Source organism: Echinops telfairi, unplaced genomic scaffold (assembly GCF_000313985.2).
Source record: "Echinops telfairi isolate 266 unplaced genomic scaffold, ASM31398v2 ScPeMD7_7427;HRSCAF=8465, whole genome shotgun sequence".
NCBI lineage: Eukaryota > Metazoa > Chordata > Mammalia > Afrosoricida > Tenrecidae > Echinops > Echinops telfairi.
The window spans coordinates 14,191,730-14,207,484 of NW_022111327.1; the positions used below are offsets into that span (position 1 = coordinate 14,191,730).

Consider the following 15,755-nt stretch of genomic DNA (forward strand, 5'->3'; position numbering starts at 1 on the left):
CCCTCCATCTCTCCCTCCCTCCCCTTTTCCTTCCCGCTTTTGCACTCTCCCTCCCCTCTTCCTCCCTCTCATCCCCTCCATGGTTACATCTCTCCAGCAGTAGCTTCTCTCGTTCAAGCCCTCCTTCCTGCCCTGCCTTCTTCCCTAGATCCGCCCTTCTCTCTCCTTCTTCCTCTCTTGCTCCGCCCCTCCATATTCCCTCCCCCTCTAACTCCGCCCCTCTGTATTTCCCTCCCTCTCTTGCTCCGCCCCTCCATATTCCCTCCCCCTCTAACTCCGCCCCTCTTCATTTCCCTCCCTCTCTAGTTCCGCCCCTCTATATTTCCCTCCCTCTCTCGCTCCGCCCCTCCCCTTTGTATTTCCCTCCCTCTCTTGCTCAATCCTCCTCTCTCCCTCCCCCTCCCTCTTCCCCCCTCCTATCCCCTCCTACCCTGTCTCCCTCTCCCTTCTCTCTACCCCCTTTCCCTTTCTCCCTCCATCTCTCCCCCTCTCTCTACTCCCCTCTCTCCCTATTTCTACACCCCTCTCCCCTCTCTGCCTCCTCTCTCTCCCCCTCTTCCCCCTCTTATAATCCCTCTCTCCCTCCCTCTCTACCCCCTCTCTCCACCCCCTCTCACTGACTTTCTGTGCTCCTTCTCTGCCTCCCTCCTTTCTCCCCCTCCCTCTCTTGCTTTCTCCCCCCACTTGCTCCCCAGCTTGACACAATGGATGGATGTATGGATTGTGATAAGAGTTCTATGAACCCGCAATAAAATGATTTAATAAATTTTTAAAAAATCTCTCTCCTGTAGCTAGTATCACTGCGCAGAGGTAACCACTAACAATTTTGTTGCATATCCTTTCATACTTTATATATGAACACAAACATTTATATGAGTAATATGTGTATATATTTATAAAATGAGACCATGCTATTCTTCTCTCTTTCACGTCAGTGTCATGTGTATTCTTCCGTATCAACAAATATGCATCCCTGACATCTTTCTGAGGTGTCTTATGCCAAGGTGCCTTTAGTTCCTATGACCCTTCACCTGCTTTTATAAGAGCTTAGCTTTCTGTGCAGGTACAAGAGCAACATGGGGACCAAGGCCCTATCTCACGACAGCATCTTTATGTTGGAGCCTGAACGTGAACGATCTGCCAGTAGAAGGAACTCCCCACCAGAGCATCATCGAGGGAATACTCTGCAGGTACCCATGGCCTTGAGCAGCTGGTCATCCTTACCCCCACCTGGACAGAAGGACAAAGGAAGAACTTGGCCCGGCTGCTCACTGAGTTCTTCCCCCACAGAGCTGTTATAAATGTTGAACAACCCTGTGTGTGTGTGTGTGTGTGTGTGCGTGTGTGTGTGTGTGTGTGTGTGTGTGTGTGTGTGTAATATCTTGGGCTGTAGACTCTAAAGGTCTTCTGTTCTGAGAAGGATTTGGGTTTAAGGCAGGAGCCAGCATGCCTTCCTCATGGACTGTGTTTGGATTGTTGTTGGAGGCCTGGGGCATGGCACCTGTGGCCCTTGTAGATGCTGAACCCATATTTGTACAAGATAAAATCAGAGACCCTGGTCCACATCAGGAGGACCATAGCAAGGACCAGGGCCTGGACTTTAAGTGTCCCATGAGCTTCAAACTGAAATCAGCGAAATTAGTCTGAGGACCCTCAAGGAAAACCCAAATGATCAATTCTTACGTCCTTAGAAAAACGAACGCATTTCTAACTAGTTCATTCGATTTTTTTTCTGGCGATATCAGCAAACTTTCCCAGGATTTAAAATACGCAGCCAGACACAGTCAAGATTCAATCTAGACAATCCCTAGACTAGGAGCAAGGATTACAGTTGGGATCATAACCCTAAAACTGACCTTCATGAGAATCAGACCCTAAGTAGCAAGACCAGAATAAAACAAGAAGTGCAGAGAGCATGAGGCCATACTGGTGGCGCATTAGGTTCAACACGGGCCTGCTAACTGAAAGGGTTGATTGAACCAGCCAGTCGTTCCATGGCAGGGCCATGAGGTAACCTGCTTCCATGAAGATTTAGAGCCTCAGAACCCTAGGGAAGAGGTCCATTCTGTCCTATAAAGTTGCTGTACGTTGGAATTGACTTGTACTTTAGTAGTTAGCGATAGTAGAAAGATCACACAGGGAATCAGGTTTCAAAGCAAGGCAGTTTGTGTTTGGTGATTGGCCAGAGTATGCAGCAACCTCAAAGTGAAGACATAGAACGTAAGATAGTCTTTCCTGGGCTTTTTTTTTTTTTTCCTCTGAGGGGAGAGGTAATACTAGGGCAAGATTTTTTATTTTCCAGTCATTAAGCAACAAGAGAACACCAGTGACTTAGGGAAATGACACAAGTCTTAATTTTTTCTTCTTTTCCGGGGAACAGATGCTACCAATTCAGCATCACCAACTAAGCATCACCCCACCTCTGATTCGACATGGCTCAATCTATAAGGACTTGGATCTCATCTCCATGGACGATGACATTCTCATGGACCCACAAATGAAGAGTACATCCCCAAAGAGCTTGAAGGCAAAGAAGGTAAGAAGGAGCCCCAGCTGAAGAGACCTGTTGGAGACCACATGTCAAAGGCGTAGTTTCTTGAGCCCATTCCTCCAGGTCTAGCCGAAGAGTGGGGGGGCTGTTTGAGAAAGGAGCTGCCGTTCTTGGGTTTTGATATTCATGGTGATTTACATTGTTCACTCCATTCTATAAACCCAAAGTTCTAACTTAGGAAGCATCTCGTCCGCAGGCTGCCTTGGACAGGTACTATTCGGTTAACAAACCTAAACAGCTATGTGCTACCTCCTGTACCAACTGATCAGGCTTGGTTTCATGAAATTTAGGAATTTGTCGCTGCAAGGCTTCCCTGTAAAAACAGCATTCTTTATTCTTTCTGCAACACTTAGGACATCTGCACGCTACTATATATTTTTGTCTGAGAGGCTGTTTTCTGTTTGCATGATAGGAGCTTTTAGAGTGAAGTAGAGTTTAAGCTTGGGAGCTGAAAAGTAAGCAAAAGAGAGAGAGATTTGAATGATTTATATTGACGATTATTGGCCAACAGAGCAGAACTTTATTTTGTTCTTAGCAGATCATATATGTGTATATATATATGGAAATATCACTCTCTTGTGAAATAGAGTGGTCTTTTTCCTTTTGTTATGCTAAAGAACCCTAGTGGCAGTATGCGATAACCATTGGCCTGCTAACATAAAACCAGTGGTTCAAACCCACCCTCAGAACGATAATGCTATCTGCTCATGGAAACATTAATAGTCTCGGATCTCCAATATAGGGTCACTATGAGTTGGAATAAGGGAGCCTTGGTGGCGTAATAGGTTGAGCATTTGACTGCTAACTCCAATGTCTTCAGTTTGAACCCACCAGCCATTCCATGGGAGAAAGATGAGGCTTTCTGGTCCTGTAAAGACTTACAGTCTACCGGGAGGGTGGAGGGAAGGTGGGGTAAAAAAGGGGAACGATTACAAGGATCTACATATAACCTCCTCCCTGGGGGATGGACAACAGAAAAGTGGGTGAAGGGAGACGTGGAACAGTGTAAGATATGACAAAATAATAATCACTTATAAATTATCAAGGGCTCATGAGGGAGGGGAAAATGAGAAGCTGATACTAAGGGCTCAAGTAGAAAGCAAATGTTTTGAGAATGATGATGGTAACAGATGTACAAATGTGCTTGACACACAATGGATATATGTATGGATTGTGATAAGAGTTGTACGGGCCCCCAATAAAATGATTTTAAAATAATAAATAAATAACAAGCCTTACAGTCTTGGAAACCCAAAAGAGCGGTTCTAGTCTGTCCTCTAGGGTCACTATGAACCAGAAGAGACTTGATGGCAGTGAGTTGGGTTTTCCAAAGCTACCTGAGGATTTCCTGACCCTGAACAAAGCTTGTTTGGGAAGAACTAGGGGGTAAACACAAAGGGAAGTTCTGCCCACCTGCTGCAAGTCACATTATTTTCTTCTGGTGTCTGGCAAACGGGGCCGATCACCTGACCCTCCAAGGGAGGTGTCTGCTGAGACAGTTTCTGGAATGGAACTATGGGGTATTTCTTTAAGGTGTGGAAAATCCTGTGGCAAGAGGCCCAGAGAAGGCTATTTGGAAGCTCCTACAGAGGAAGATCGGGAGCACAGGTGGTATAGTGGGTTATGCATTGGGCTGCTAACCGCAGGTCAGCAGTTCAAAAACCACCAGCTGCTCCGTGGGAGAAAGATGAGGCGGTCTGTTCACATACATATTTACAGTCATGGATACCCACAGGGAGGAGTTCTACCTTGGCCTATAGGGACACCATGAGTCTGAATTGAGTTGATGGCAGTGAATGCATAATGAACTCATGCGACAAGAGTAGAACTGCTCTGTGGGGTTTCCTGGGCAGTAACCTTTATGAGGCCAGATGGCCAGACCCATCCTTCTGGAGAGCCACCGTGTGGGCTCACACTGCTCCCCTTTCACTCAGCCAATGAGACACCAGGACCCCTAGCCCCGAGGTAGCGATGGTAAAGTTCAGGGTACTGTCTTGGGTAGATACACCTTGGGGAGTGAGACATCTTGCATCTAATAGTTGGGGGTGGCCTATCCATTTGGAACTTGTTGAAAAAAAATGACTGAGCAAAGCAGCCACGAAGACTAAACCCCCCAAACTCTTTATTGGTTTAGCATCTGGGAATTCACTTAGCCCTTCATAGAGAATCTTCAATTGCAGCCCAGATTACAATTATTATTAGCTATTAATGAGATGAAACACAAGAGCTATAGATGGAAGCACTTCCATCCATCCGCAGGGGGTCCACCAAGTTGGTGCTGAAGTGCGGGGAAGCCGAGGTGGGTCAGGGCAGAACTGTGCACCACGGAACGTTCAATGGCTGTCTTTTTGAAAATGGATCCCCGGGCCTTTTTTCCCAAGGTGCCTCTGGATGGACTCCAACCTCCAGACTCTGGCTTAGCCCCTAAGCAGAAATACCAACTCTGGATGAGACACAGTGGGAAAAAGAATCACTTGAGACCTCTGGTTAGACACCAGGGAAAAATATTTATTTTTCTTTTTTTTCTATCATTTTATTGGGGGCTCTTACAACTCTTATCACAATCCATCCATCCATCCATCCATGGTGTGTCAAGCACATTTGTACATTTGTTGCCATTATCATTCTCAAAACATTTGCTTGCTGCTTGAGCCCTTGGTATCAGCTCCTCATTTCCCCCCTCCCTCATGCACCCTTGATAATTTATAAATTATTATTATTTTGTCATACCTTACCCACTGCCTTCACCCACTTTTCTGTTGTCCGTCCCCCAGGGAAAAGGTTATATGTAGATCCTTGTAATCGGTTCCCCTTTCCACCCAACCCGCCCAGTATTGCCACTCTCTCCATTGGTATTGTTTTGTTCCCAGCATCATCCTTTCAGCAGCCAGGAAACTTTTACCGATTTTGTTTGTTGTTCAGTTGGCTGGTTGGTTGTTTTGATGAGTCCCCTTTGACGATCATGACAGGGTGGGCGGAGAACACTTCATTCTGCTCCACACTTTCCCTTTCGCTGTTATAGGTGAAACCACAGCAGGGAGAATCAAGATTTCCCCTGTCGTCAGAAGAAGAGAAGACTGCGACCATGCCGAAACAAATCCAGTTGAAGAAGCTGAAAAGAGACACTGCAGGTTAGCACACATCTTCACCTTCACCCAGAAACATGCACTGCGAGTTCAATTGCCCAGTGCTAAGTAACAGCAGCTATGTGAAGAGAGCTTTCCATGTCAGATAGCTACTAAATTAGTCTAGGTTTCTCCATCAGAATTGTCCAATAAATGTGATTGACACCGCTGTAGGATGTAGGGAAAGGTCATGTGGATTTCTCTTTGCTTTAAAAGCACTTCCTTCCATAGAGGTGGTTTGTCTGTTTGGAAGCTCGATGTCTCCTGCTCGTGTTGTGCATGTGGAGTCCAGTGTACATGCTGAGTTCCTCAGTAAGCCCATTTATCTGAGAGAAGCCATTGATTCCCTTAGTTGCCCCCAACGCCCCTTGGAAAGTCACTTTGTTCTTCCAGCAGAGAGAAAAGGTCCCTTTGTCAACCATGAGACCTGTTCCTATATCCGTGGGCAAAAACAGCTCTGGCAGCTGCAGACAGATGTCTTTGGCATCAAATTCGCAAACAACAAATGCCACCAGAGTGAACACACACGTGCGAGCCTATTGGCTTCCACTGATCTAACGCGAACTTCAAATAGTACTTGCTAAAAATGAACTCCACTTCCACAAACTAAGCTGAATAGTTACTTCATGTTTTTTTGACCAAGTATTCCACATGTGGGCTCAAAGACAGGATATCCCTAAGCCCATTCACCCACGAAAACCAACAAATCAATCAAATACACACATAGACAGAGAGAATGAAAAGAAATTAAATGAGTAATCACATTTACCTTCTTTACATCTTACTCATACTTATCGTAATGGCTATCCCTTTCACCCAGGAGATAGAACAGAGACATGTCCATGGGGACAGATATTAGATTTTCCAACTAGTGGGAATAGTTTGGTGTGTAACTATGTTTGACGCTGCATGCTGCTTATAAAACCACTAGAGGGAGTTGGGGTTGCAGCAGCTGGAAAAGGAGGAAAGCAGACAAGGACCCTCCCACCTGCCAATCAAATTGGACAGGGAAAGGAGTGCTCTGTATAGCAATTGTTTTCTGCTTGACCTGATCAGAGCCTGTGACTGGTGGAATTATTAAGGCTTTTCCAGAATTGCTTTGTATGTATAATGTTACACACAAAAACTCCATCTCACTGCCATCTAGTCAATTCTGACTCATAGCTAATCCAACAGGACAGGACAGAACTGCCCCTGTGGGTTTCCAAGACTGTAACTCTTCACATAAATAGAAAGCCCCATCTTTCTCCCACCTAGCTGCTCATAGATTCAAACTCCTGACCTTGCAGTTAGAATCGCCATGTGTAACCCATCACACAGCCTTCTAATATTACACAGGATTTTTCAAATACAAAAGAGTAGAGAAAAAAGAGGGCCATAATCGTACCTCCCCAATAGCTCCTGTTAGCACCTTTCTACATTAATTAATTAATTAACTACAATATCGCCATGCAAGCACACAAGATGACAACTCAAGCTGTTTGGATAAATACTATGTAGAAAACATGAATGTGACCCTCCCCTCGGCTCCAGTCAGTTTCTTTGAAGGTAATCATGGTGGCATGTTCAAAGATTGTTCATCAATGTGTTGAGCTCCTGGGGGTAGTTGGAACTGTTGATGAAATGGCGAAGAACCAGCCCTGGACAGTTGCGACTTCCTCACAGGGATTTCCATAGCAACTAAGGCCCTATTGGGACAGGGGGAAATACTGGTATTCTAGGAAGTATGAAGCACCCATCTCCCCCCCTTTCCTTATTTCTCTTTGGTACAGGTCCCTCAAGCCAGGAACAGAGCAAGAAGAGTGAGAGTTCTGAAAGGAAGACAATGGATAAGGCTTTAGGCACTGACACCGTGGGGCGCCAGGGCCGCTCCACGTCAGCATCACATGGGAGAAAGCGTGAAAGGAAGTTAACACTTACAGGGCTGAGTGAGTGCAAACCCAGAGAAAGAAGCCATAAAAAATCCAGTCGAGGTCATGGCCTAGGAGATCGAGCTGAGTCCCCATTTGCAGAGAACACTGGCAAGGATTCCCCTGACCAGTGCTTTGCCTCGGAGAAGCAATTTAGGGAGCAACCCACCACTCCATGGGCAGACATAGCCGCAGGTGAAGCCAAAGGACCTTTCATAGAATCCATAGCTGAAGACATAGAAGAGCCCATGGATAGTATTAGATCACCATACGCCGGAGATATTCCCTCAATGAGTGAGGAGGCGCAGGGATTCATGGATCCCTCCTATGCCCAGTCAGAATGGGAAGCAATTTATGGCCTTGATTCACGAAGTGCCGTGTTTAAAATGGAATCGGCCCAGAGTACCCCAACCATCTTCCAAGAAACACCTTCCGGAAACGTAAGCCAGGACTTGCCAGCAGGTGCTGCCGACACAGCCAGTGCTAGGGAGAAGAGAGGCATTTCTGCCGAGAGGCTGCCTCCTCAAATCCCCAAATCAAAAAGCTTTACCCAGGCATGGTGGAAGCCGGGACACAGTCAACAAAGCTCAGATGCAGAGAGCACTTCTGAGGAGGAGAGGGAATCCGAGGAGCTAGAGAAGTCTGAAGATGGATCAGGCTCTTCCTCAGACACAGATAGTAGTCTAGAGGTAGGCGCTGTTTCGCAGGTTGCTGGCCACTCTTCCCCGCCCCTGGGGAAACCTGAAGATGGGCAAGAGGTCATCCTCAAATCACAAAGGTTTTGGGGAGAAGGAAGCACTTACGGGGAGCAGCTGGTTCCCAGATACCCTTCCCAGGATTGGGGGGGCAAAGAAGTCTCCACCGGATCAATTAGTTCTCTTGAAAAGGACCGCCAGGCCAAGGATTGGAGCAGAGATGAAGAAGACTGGTCTTCCCAACATCATTCCTCGGCCTTGGGAATGCGCAAAGACAAGCTCCAAGTCTCAGTGGCAGAGAAGGCTCCCGAGGGTCAGAAAGTGGCTGCGGAGCAGTTGCTCATTTCTCAGCCCGTTATGATGCACCCAGTTTCCTCGGGTTCCCTGAGAGGTCCTACAGAAGGAAGTGACCCTGTGGAGCCAGCATCGTCCTGGGACCCCTACCACCAGTGGGAATCCATGCACGCAGGTGCCCAGAGCATGGCCGAGGCGCGGGACATAACTTTGCCACCCCTGCCACCCAGAACCCACCAGAGGCATCTGCGAAGGCTGAGAGCTGAGCAGCAAGCCCCCTCAGGTGCCCAGAGTCCTGTCGCCGGTGACCTGCCGGAGCCGAAGCCTCCCAGAGGGCCGATGAAACCAGAAGTCTCCAGAGGCCCCAAACCTGCCACTGTGGAGGAAAGCCTTTCCATGCCCACCGAGCCCTCCGACTATCCTTCGCAGCCCTGGGCTAGACCAGTGGTTGAGCCACAAGTGCCCGTAGGTGCCGAGAATGTGGCGCCTGAAGAGAAAATGTTTATGGGGCTGCCACCTCTCAGGCGCACTCTACAGTCATGGCCACCAGCCTCTTCGTTTCCAGAAAGCACGGTTGCGAAAGGGCCCTTCTCCAGGGAGCAGCTGCCTTCCAAAAGCGGCCCCAAATATCCAGCCCAGCCCTTGGGCAATCCCAGGGTGAAGCAAATCTCCGAGAGCACTACCATTAAGGAGGGTACGCTCAGAGAGCTGCTGCCTCCAGAGAGCCGTCCCCAGCCCCTGATGAGGCCTGAAGTCCAGCCACAGATAATGCCCCCAGGTCCCAGAGGCCCTGTGCAGTCACGGCCAGTGCCTACATCTGAGCCACAAGTCTCTGTCGTCACCGGGCCCAAGGGTGCTGCCTTTGAAGAAGATGTTTCTCAGGAGTCTGTCCCCTACAGACCCCCTTCTGAAGAGGTCGTCGCCGATCCGATGAGTGCTTCAGCCACATGGGGTGGTTCTGTGGAGCCAGTGGATCCCCAAGACCCGTTCCAGCCATGGGGAAGCCCTGAATTTGAGCAGTACGTCGCCGGTGGTTCAGAGGGCCCTGCTTTTGAGGGAGCCATGTTGATGGAGCCACCAACTCCCAAACAGCCTCTGGCCGTTGGAAGCGCTAATGTCCAGCACGTGTCGTCCGACTTGGAGAGTGCTGCTGTGGAGGAAGGTCATTCCGGGAAGCCACTGCCCCCCAGGTATCCTACTGAGTTGTTAATGGACTCATCTGTCCAGGAAACCGCCAAGCTAGAGAGCTCTGCTGCCGAAGGAGCCATTCCGAAGAAGCTGCTGCCACCGATGCGCCCGTCCAAGTCATATGTGAAGTTCATGGCAGAACAAATCTTTTCCAATCCTGAGAGCCCTGCTGTCGGGGGGATCATGTATGTGAATCCTCTGCCTCCAAAGCCTTCTCCCAAAGCTCCGTTGCAGCCTAAAGTTGAGCCCTCCGAGGGTGCTGGCCTTGAGGAAGGCGTTTCTATGAAGCCGAAGCCCACAGTGGGTCCCTTGCAGTCGTTGGAGAAACCGGAAGAGCACCAGGAGGATTTCTTGGTTGCAGAGAAGTGGAGAATCTTCGAAGAGCAGCTGGCTTCCAGGCGCTCCTTCCAAGCCAACGGTGCCCAGCCACAGAGTGTCTCAGCGGGGCCACCTGTGGAGCAGAGCAGCTCAGAAAAGCAACTGCCACCCAGATCCCATGTCCAAAGCATTGGGGACCCTGAAGAACAGCCACAGGTTCCTTCTCGTCCCACGAATGCCACCACTGAGAGAGATGTCGCTGAGAGTGATGCCGGCAGCAGCTTCTTACCAAGAGCCCCGGATTCTTCCAACAAACCCAAGAAACCCATCCAAGGCTCCGAAGACCTCACTAAGCACACCCCCTCCAAAATGGTGAAATTCGCCAATGTGCAGCCTCCGAAGAAAATCATTCCGAGCAGTCTTTCCTTTCAGAGAGAAATTCTTAACAAAGAGGATACGAAGGATAATAAGCTTGCAAGCTCACCTACCACTGAAGATAAAGTTGAAAATATTTTTGGGGTGAAGCTCAGAAGAGTCCCTTTCTCACAGAAGTACAGGGATGAGAAGAAACAAGGCAGCTGTCCAGATCTTCAGACAATCCACTTGGATCCAGCTTTAGCTGCCATCGTGAAAGAACAGCCAGTCCGAAGAGCCATTTCACAGTGGAACCTGAGTGCTACAGAGAATCTCGCCAAAACATTTGGCTTTGAGAGGAAGCAACAGATGGGATTACGAGCTGAAGGTGTAACCAAGCAGCAACCGACTTACAAGATCGCAGGTGAGACTTTAGCTTCCCAGCAGGCAAGTAGGTGCCACATGGAGGGAATAACTGGAGAGCAAAGTCTTGATTAGGGGTGGGGGTAGCCAGTTCTAACTTGGTCTACTGAGTTGCTAATTTTAATGAGGATGTCTTGTGGATTGGGGTGGGGCTAGGTAGTGCCCCATTCCAGATGAATAGATTTGGAGGTGGTTAATTTTGACTCTTCCCGTTTCCCAATATCGAGCCACACTGTGGGTCGCACACATGATCATCTCATCTCAACACCTTCCATTTGGATGGAACCTTTTGCGTTTCTCAAACTACTCTGACATATATTATGCCCACCCTCCACTCTCATTACCGTGTGGATTTAAAAAACAAAAGAACCCATTAGTAGAAGACTATGTTCAAACTCACAACCGGAAATCTTTGTTCTTTTCATTTTTTATTGTGTGAGAGATTTTTTATTGAGGGAAGAACTGCAGTTTGCTAATCAACAATCCATACACCTTCTGTTTCATTTCATTGATCGCAGTCCCAGTGTTCCATCACTTATGCCACATCTTCCCTGCGTTTCCTGGTTCCTTTCTTCCTCCATTGCTAACCCTTCTGAACTTGACATTTGGGTCAATACTGCCCTTTGACTCGAAGTGGTTGGTTATTTGAAGAGAGATGTACCTGCCTGGTATTACTGTTCACCTTATAGGACTGTCTATTTTTAGCTGAAAAATTAGCCATAGGAGTCAGTTCTGTTCCACATCTGAAGGATGGTGGAATCCCATAGTCACAAGGGTTCCACCAGTCTTTATCTTACTAGTAAGCCTGGTCTTTTTTTGGTTGTTGTTAAATGATTAGTTTTCTCACACAGTATCCAAGACCTCTTAATGTGATCCCTTTCAAAGCAGTTCATGGTGGTAGTCCAGCACCATCTAATTCCAGCTTCAGTTATGTTTCATAGTGTATTTATGCCATGTGTTAGGGCCCCTGAGTTTTCCCCTAATTTTTTCAGGGGTGATTTTTCCAAATTTACCTTTTACGTTCAAGTCTTTGATCCATCTTGAGTTCATTTTTATATATGGTGTGGAATATGAATCTTGCTTCCTTTTTTCCCTACAAATCGATCTCCAGTTTTGCCAGCACTAATATTTAAAGAGATCATCTCTTCCTCCCATTTAATGCATTTCTCATCTGGTAATCTTAATTCAATGGAAAAGTTTCTATAGCCTCTTCACTCAAGAGAAATGTGTGAGAATCTACCTCTGGGTGACTTTTGAAGCATTAATCTTCTACTCAACAGTCACATCTTTGTACATGTGAACACTTCCATGCCTACACACACGTGCATAAGGGACTACAAAGTAAGAAGCACTATGGCAGCGGTTCTCAACCTGTGGGTCGCGACCCCTTGGGGAGCGAACGACTCTTTCACAGAGGTCGCCCGATTCATAGCAGTAGCAATAATACAATGAAGTAGCAATGAAAATAATTTTATGGTTGGGGGGGGTCACCCCAACATGAGGAACTGTATGAAATGGCATTAGGAAGGTTGAGAACCACTGAACTATGGGGTTCTTTTGCCCCTTGAGACTAGAGGAATGAGATCAATGACCTGAGCCTCTGGCCTCCAAGAAATTTCCCCAGCAACCACCGTCCTGTCCTGATTTTTCCATTGCCATCGAGTCGATGGTGACCCTGTAAGATATAGCTGTCCCATGGGGTTTCCAAGACTAGCATCGGGATGAACGCAGATTTCCAGGTCTTTCTTCTGTGGAGTCGCCGATGGGTTCAATCCCCTGGTTTTGTTGGATTAGCAGCCCAACTCGTAATCAGCGAAGCTCCAGGGCAGGGGTAAGGAAAAGGATGGACAAGGAAAGGAAAGGGTAAGGAGACAGGATGCTCAGGGCATTCCGACTCAAGGATACCTTTGGGGCTGGGTGGGAGAGAGGAGGAAAAGACAAGGAGGCCCTTCTCTACTTGATATGCTTTTCATTTGGTAAATAACAAGGATCTCATTTAGGACATCATTATGGACAGGCTTAGGCCCCTGCCTTCCTTGCTACAGTTCTAACTCTGTTCATTCCTTTCTCAGCAAAGGCTCCGCGTCGTCCGTCTGATTCTACCACTGCAGAGCCAGCTTGGCTAACCCTGGTGAAGGAGAGGCAGAGATGTACCCAGACCTACGGTACTGTAAAAGAACCAATTACCAAGAAGGGACCTGGAGCCAAGGCAGAGACTAAGGAGCCTCGAGATGGGGTAAGATCTCGGGCAGCCCTGGAAGACACTTGAAAAGCTTGCTGGGATCATTGCTTAAGCTTCCATTGGAAACACTCTCAGGCATACAACCCCATCTCTTTGTGCAGTAATCAAGTCAGGAGATATCTCTGGGGGCAAAGTTGTGCTTTATATTCTTAGAAAGTTTTTGAAAAGGGATGTAAATGGGTAAATTTTGGAAACCAAATCCTATCCAGGGAAGAGTTCTGTTAAATTAGTTGAGAAGCAAGATAGTGGTTGTCAGTTGCCCTTGAGTTGATTCTGGCCCATGGCGACCCCACATATGCAGAGTAGAATTGCTCCTTAGGGCTTTCAGGGTTGTGAGCCTCAATTCCAAACCAATGGGACTCTCAGTACTGTTTTGTTATCTATCTATCTATTTATCTATGTATCTATTATCTATCCACCCACCCATAAATACATACATCTATTCATTCATTCATTCAGCAATCATCTATCATTTATCTCTTTAACCACTGTTCAATCCATAGTACTGTGAGCAGATCTTACACCCTGTCCTCCGTCCTCTGAAGAAGTGACTTTCTCCTTTTATATCAAGACTTAACATTTCTGTTTTCTTTGTCTTATTCAAGGGAGCTGCCCCTGAAAAAGAAAAGAAGCAACCAATTTTGGTTTCCAGTGTCCGTACACAGGAGAAGATGCCACAAATGAACCTACCTAAGTCAACCAAAGCAGGTAAAAACTCATACTCTCTTCCCCCTGACTTCACCCTTAGCGGTTCTAATTTGGTTTATTCTAGAAGAAGCCTGGGCACTGGTTTGTTTTTCTGTTTATCCTAAATGCCCTAAGCAATCATCATATGCAGCCAAGGTTGGCAATCGGTAGTTCAGTTGAAGCCCTGAGTCTAAAGCATGATGGAGGAGGGAGTAGACAATGGGGGTAGTAGGAAGGTGGTCTTCTATGTGGCCATTATCGTATTTGAAAATTTTTTAAACCGACCAGATACCATACAATAGCTTTCCCTTGTTTCAGTTCAAAAGTGTAAGACACAACAAACATCGGCAGTTACAGCTATAGGTACTGCCTCTCAGGCCTTGCCATGTCCAAGCGCCTATGGCCATGTAGTTATTGTTGTGTGATATTGGGTGACGTCTAATTCATATCTACCCCATGTGAGAGAGGGAAAATGTCTCATAGGGTTTCTTAGGCTGTAATCTTTAAAGGAGCAGATTGCCAGGGCTTTTCTCCTGCAGAGTTACTGGTGGGTGTAAGCAGATGGACTTTTGTTTGAGGTCAAATACACACCCATTGTGCTGCCAGGGCTCCTTCCAGTGACAATAGCCACGTTGATTTACTTCCTTTGAAATGTTCATACTACCTTTGACATTGCCTGAGCACTGGTTTCGAGACAACTGGCACTGAAGGGAACAGGGCTTGGAAAGTATTTAGAGCAAGGGGATCAGAGAAAACCTGAAAAATACAAAAATGTGGCTGCATCTTATAAATGACATGTCCTGGTATCTCTGGGACTTCTTACCGCTTGTGTGTTGTTTGCTGTACTTCCAGCCGAAGCTAAGAAGATGGTTCCAATGCCCGCTGTGGATAAAGAAGCCCGTAGACCTGCAAGTTTCCCAGCAGTGCCCGCAGATACCGCCGAGTCTGTTGAACCGGTGTGGTTCTCCATGGCGAAGCAGAAAGCCAAAGCATGGAGCCACCTAGCAGATATGATGTAATAGTGAGCTCATAGGTTGAGCACCATCCAAGAGCTGCATTGATTCCACATTGGTGGTTTCTTTTTCTTTTAAGTTTTTTTTTTCTTGATTATGATGATTATTTTTTATTATGAAAAAGAGCTTTGGAGATGAGAGATAACTCTCACAAACACCCAGCCTTCCATACGGTCACTACCAGCATCACAAAACTCAGCATTTCCCCTATTGAAAACATATAGGCACCCTTTGTACCAAAGAATGTTTTAAAAGCTTTCATTGGGACCAATGTGCGTTTTGTCACAGCAACTCACAGGGTCATTTCCTTACACCAAATAAAATCTTTCTGCTGCAAAAAATCCAGATGATCTCATGCAAAGATTAGATTGTAAGCGTCATGAGCCTAGTTAAATGCTTCGATTCTTTGGTTGCAGCTTTCTCGCAATCAATTTGGTACTTAGCTGCATCTCATGTGGCGACGCCCTGTAAGAAGTTCATCTAGGTTCCTCAGCATTAGTGATATCTGCCTTTCCGAACAGGCACACTGAACAGTATTGGAGACTTCGCTTTGGTTGTCTCGAATTCAAACTTAATGCATTATTTTATTAGGAGACCCATCTGCCTCTCACCTCAGAGCTACCTAAATGGAAATGCAGGCGTGGACACCTACCTGTGTCATTGAGTTGACCTGGGGGTGGGGGGCAGATGCCCACACAAAAAGTCCATAAAGGCCATGAGATTCTGGTACTAATTTTGACCTGAAATGATTAGCTTTGCTGATGATGGTATGACACTGTAAACCATATGCTGGGTGGTTTTTTGTTTTTGGTGTTTTTATTTTATCAAACATCTCTTTTTCGTAATGTTATATTTTGTTTTTGTTTTTTTGACAGTGCAAGGTTTTTCTTAATTGGATTTTACACCCTTACATGCATTTTTCCCTGGCAATCCTAGAGGATCCCCTGTTACCCCT

The 15,755-nt window shown here is 46.8% G+C and overlaps 1 protein-coding gene across 2 annotated transcripts in view; it reads left to right on the forward strand.

The window, feature by feature from the left end:
- The window catches only part of KIAA1210 (KIAA1210 ortholog), a 26,945-nt gene extending 11,196 nt beyond the window's left edge, over window positions 1–15,749 (forward strand). For both annotated transcript variants that reach the window (XM_045298611.1, XM_004710116.2), the window contains 7 exons: window positions 1,064–1,190; window positions 2,381–2,536; window positions 5,574–5,682; window positions 7,449–10,859; window positions 12,931–13,094; window positions 13,706–13,808; window positions 14,640–15,749. In XM_045298611.1, the coding sequence (XP_045154546.1) occupies window positions 1,064–1,190; window positions 2,381–2,536; window positions 5,574–5,682; window positions 7,449–10,859; window positions 12,931–13,094; window positions 13,706–13,808; window positions 14,640–14,806 (4,237 nt within the window). In that variant the 3' untranslated portion in view covers window positions 14,807–15,749. The remainder of the gene's footprint in view (window positions 1–1,063; window positions 1,191–2,380; window positions 2,537–5,573; window positions 5,683–7,448; window positions 10,860–12,930; window positions 13,095–13,705; window positions 13,809–14,639) is intronic.
- Window positions 15,750–15,755: the final 6 nt, after the last annotated feature.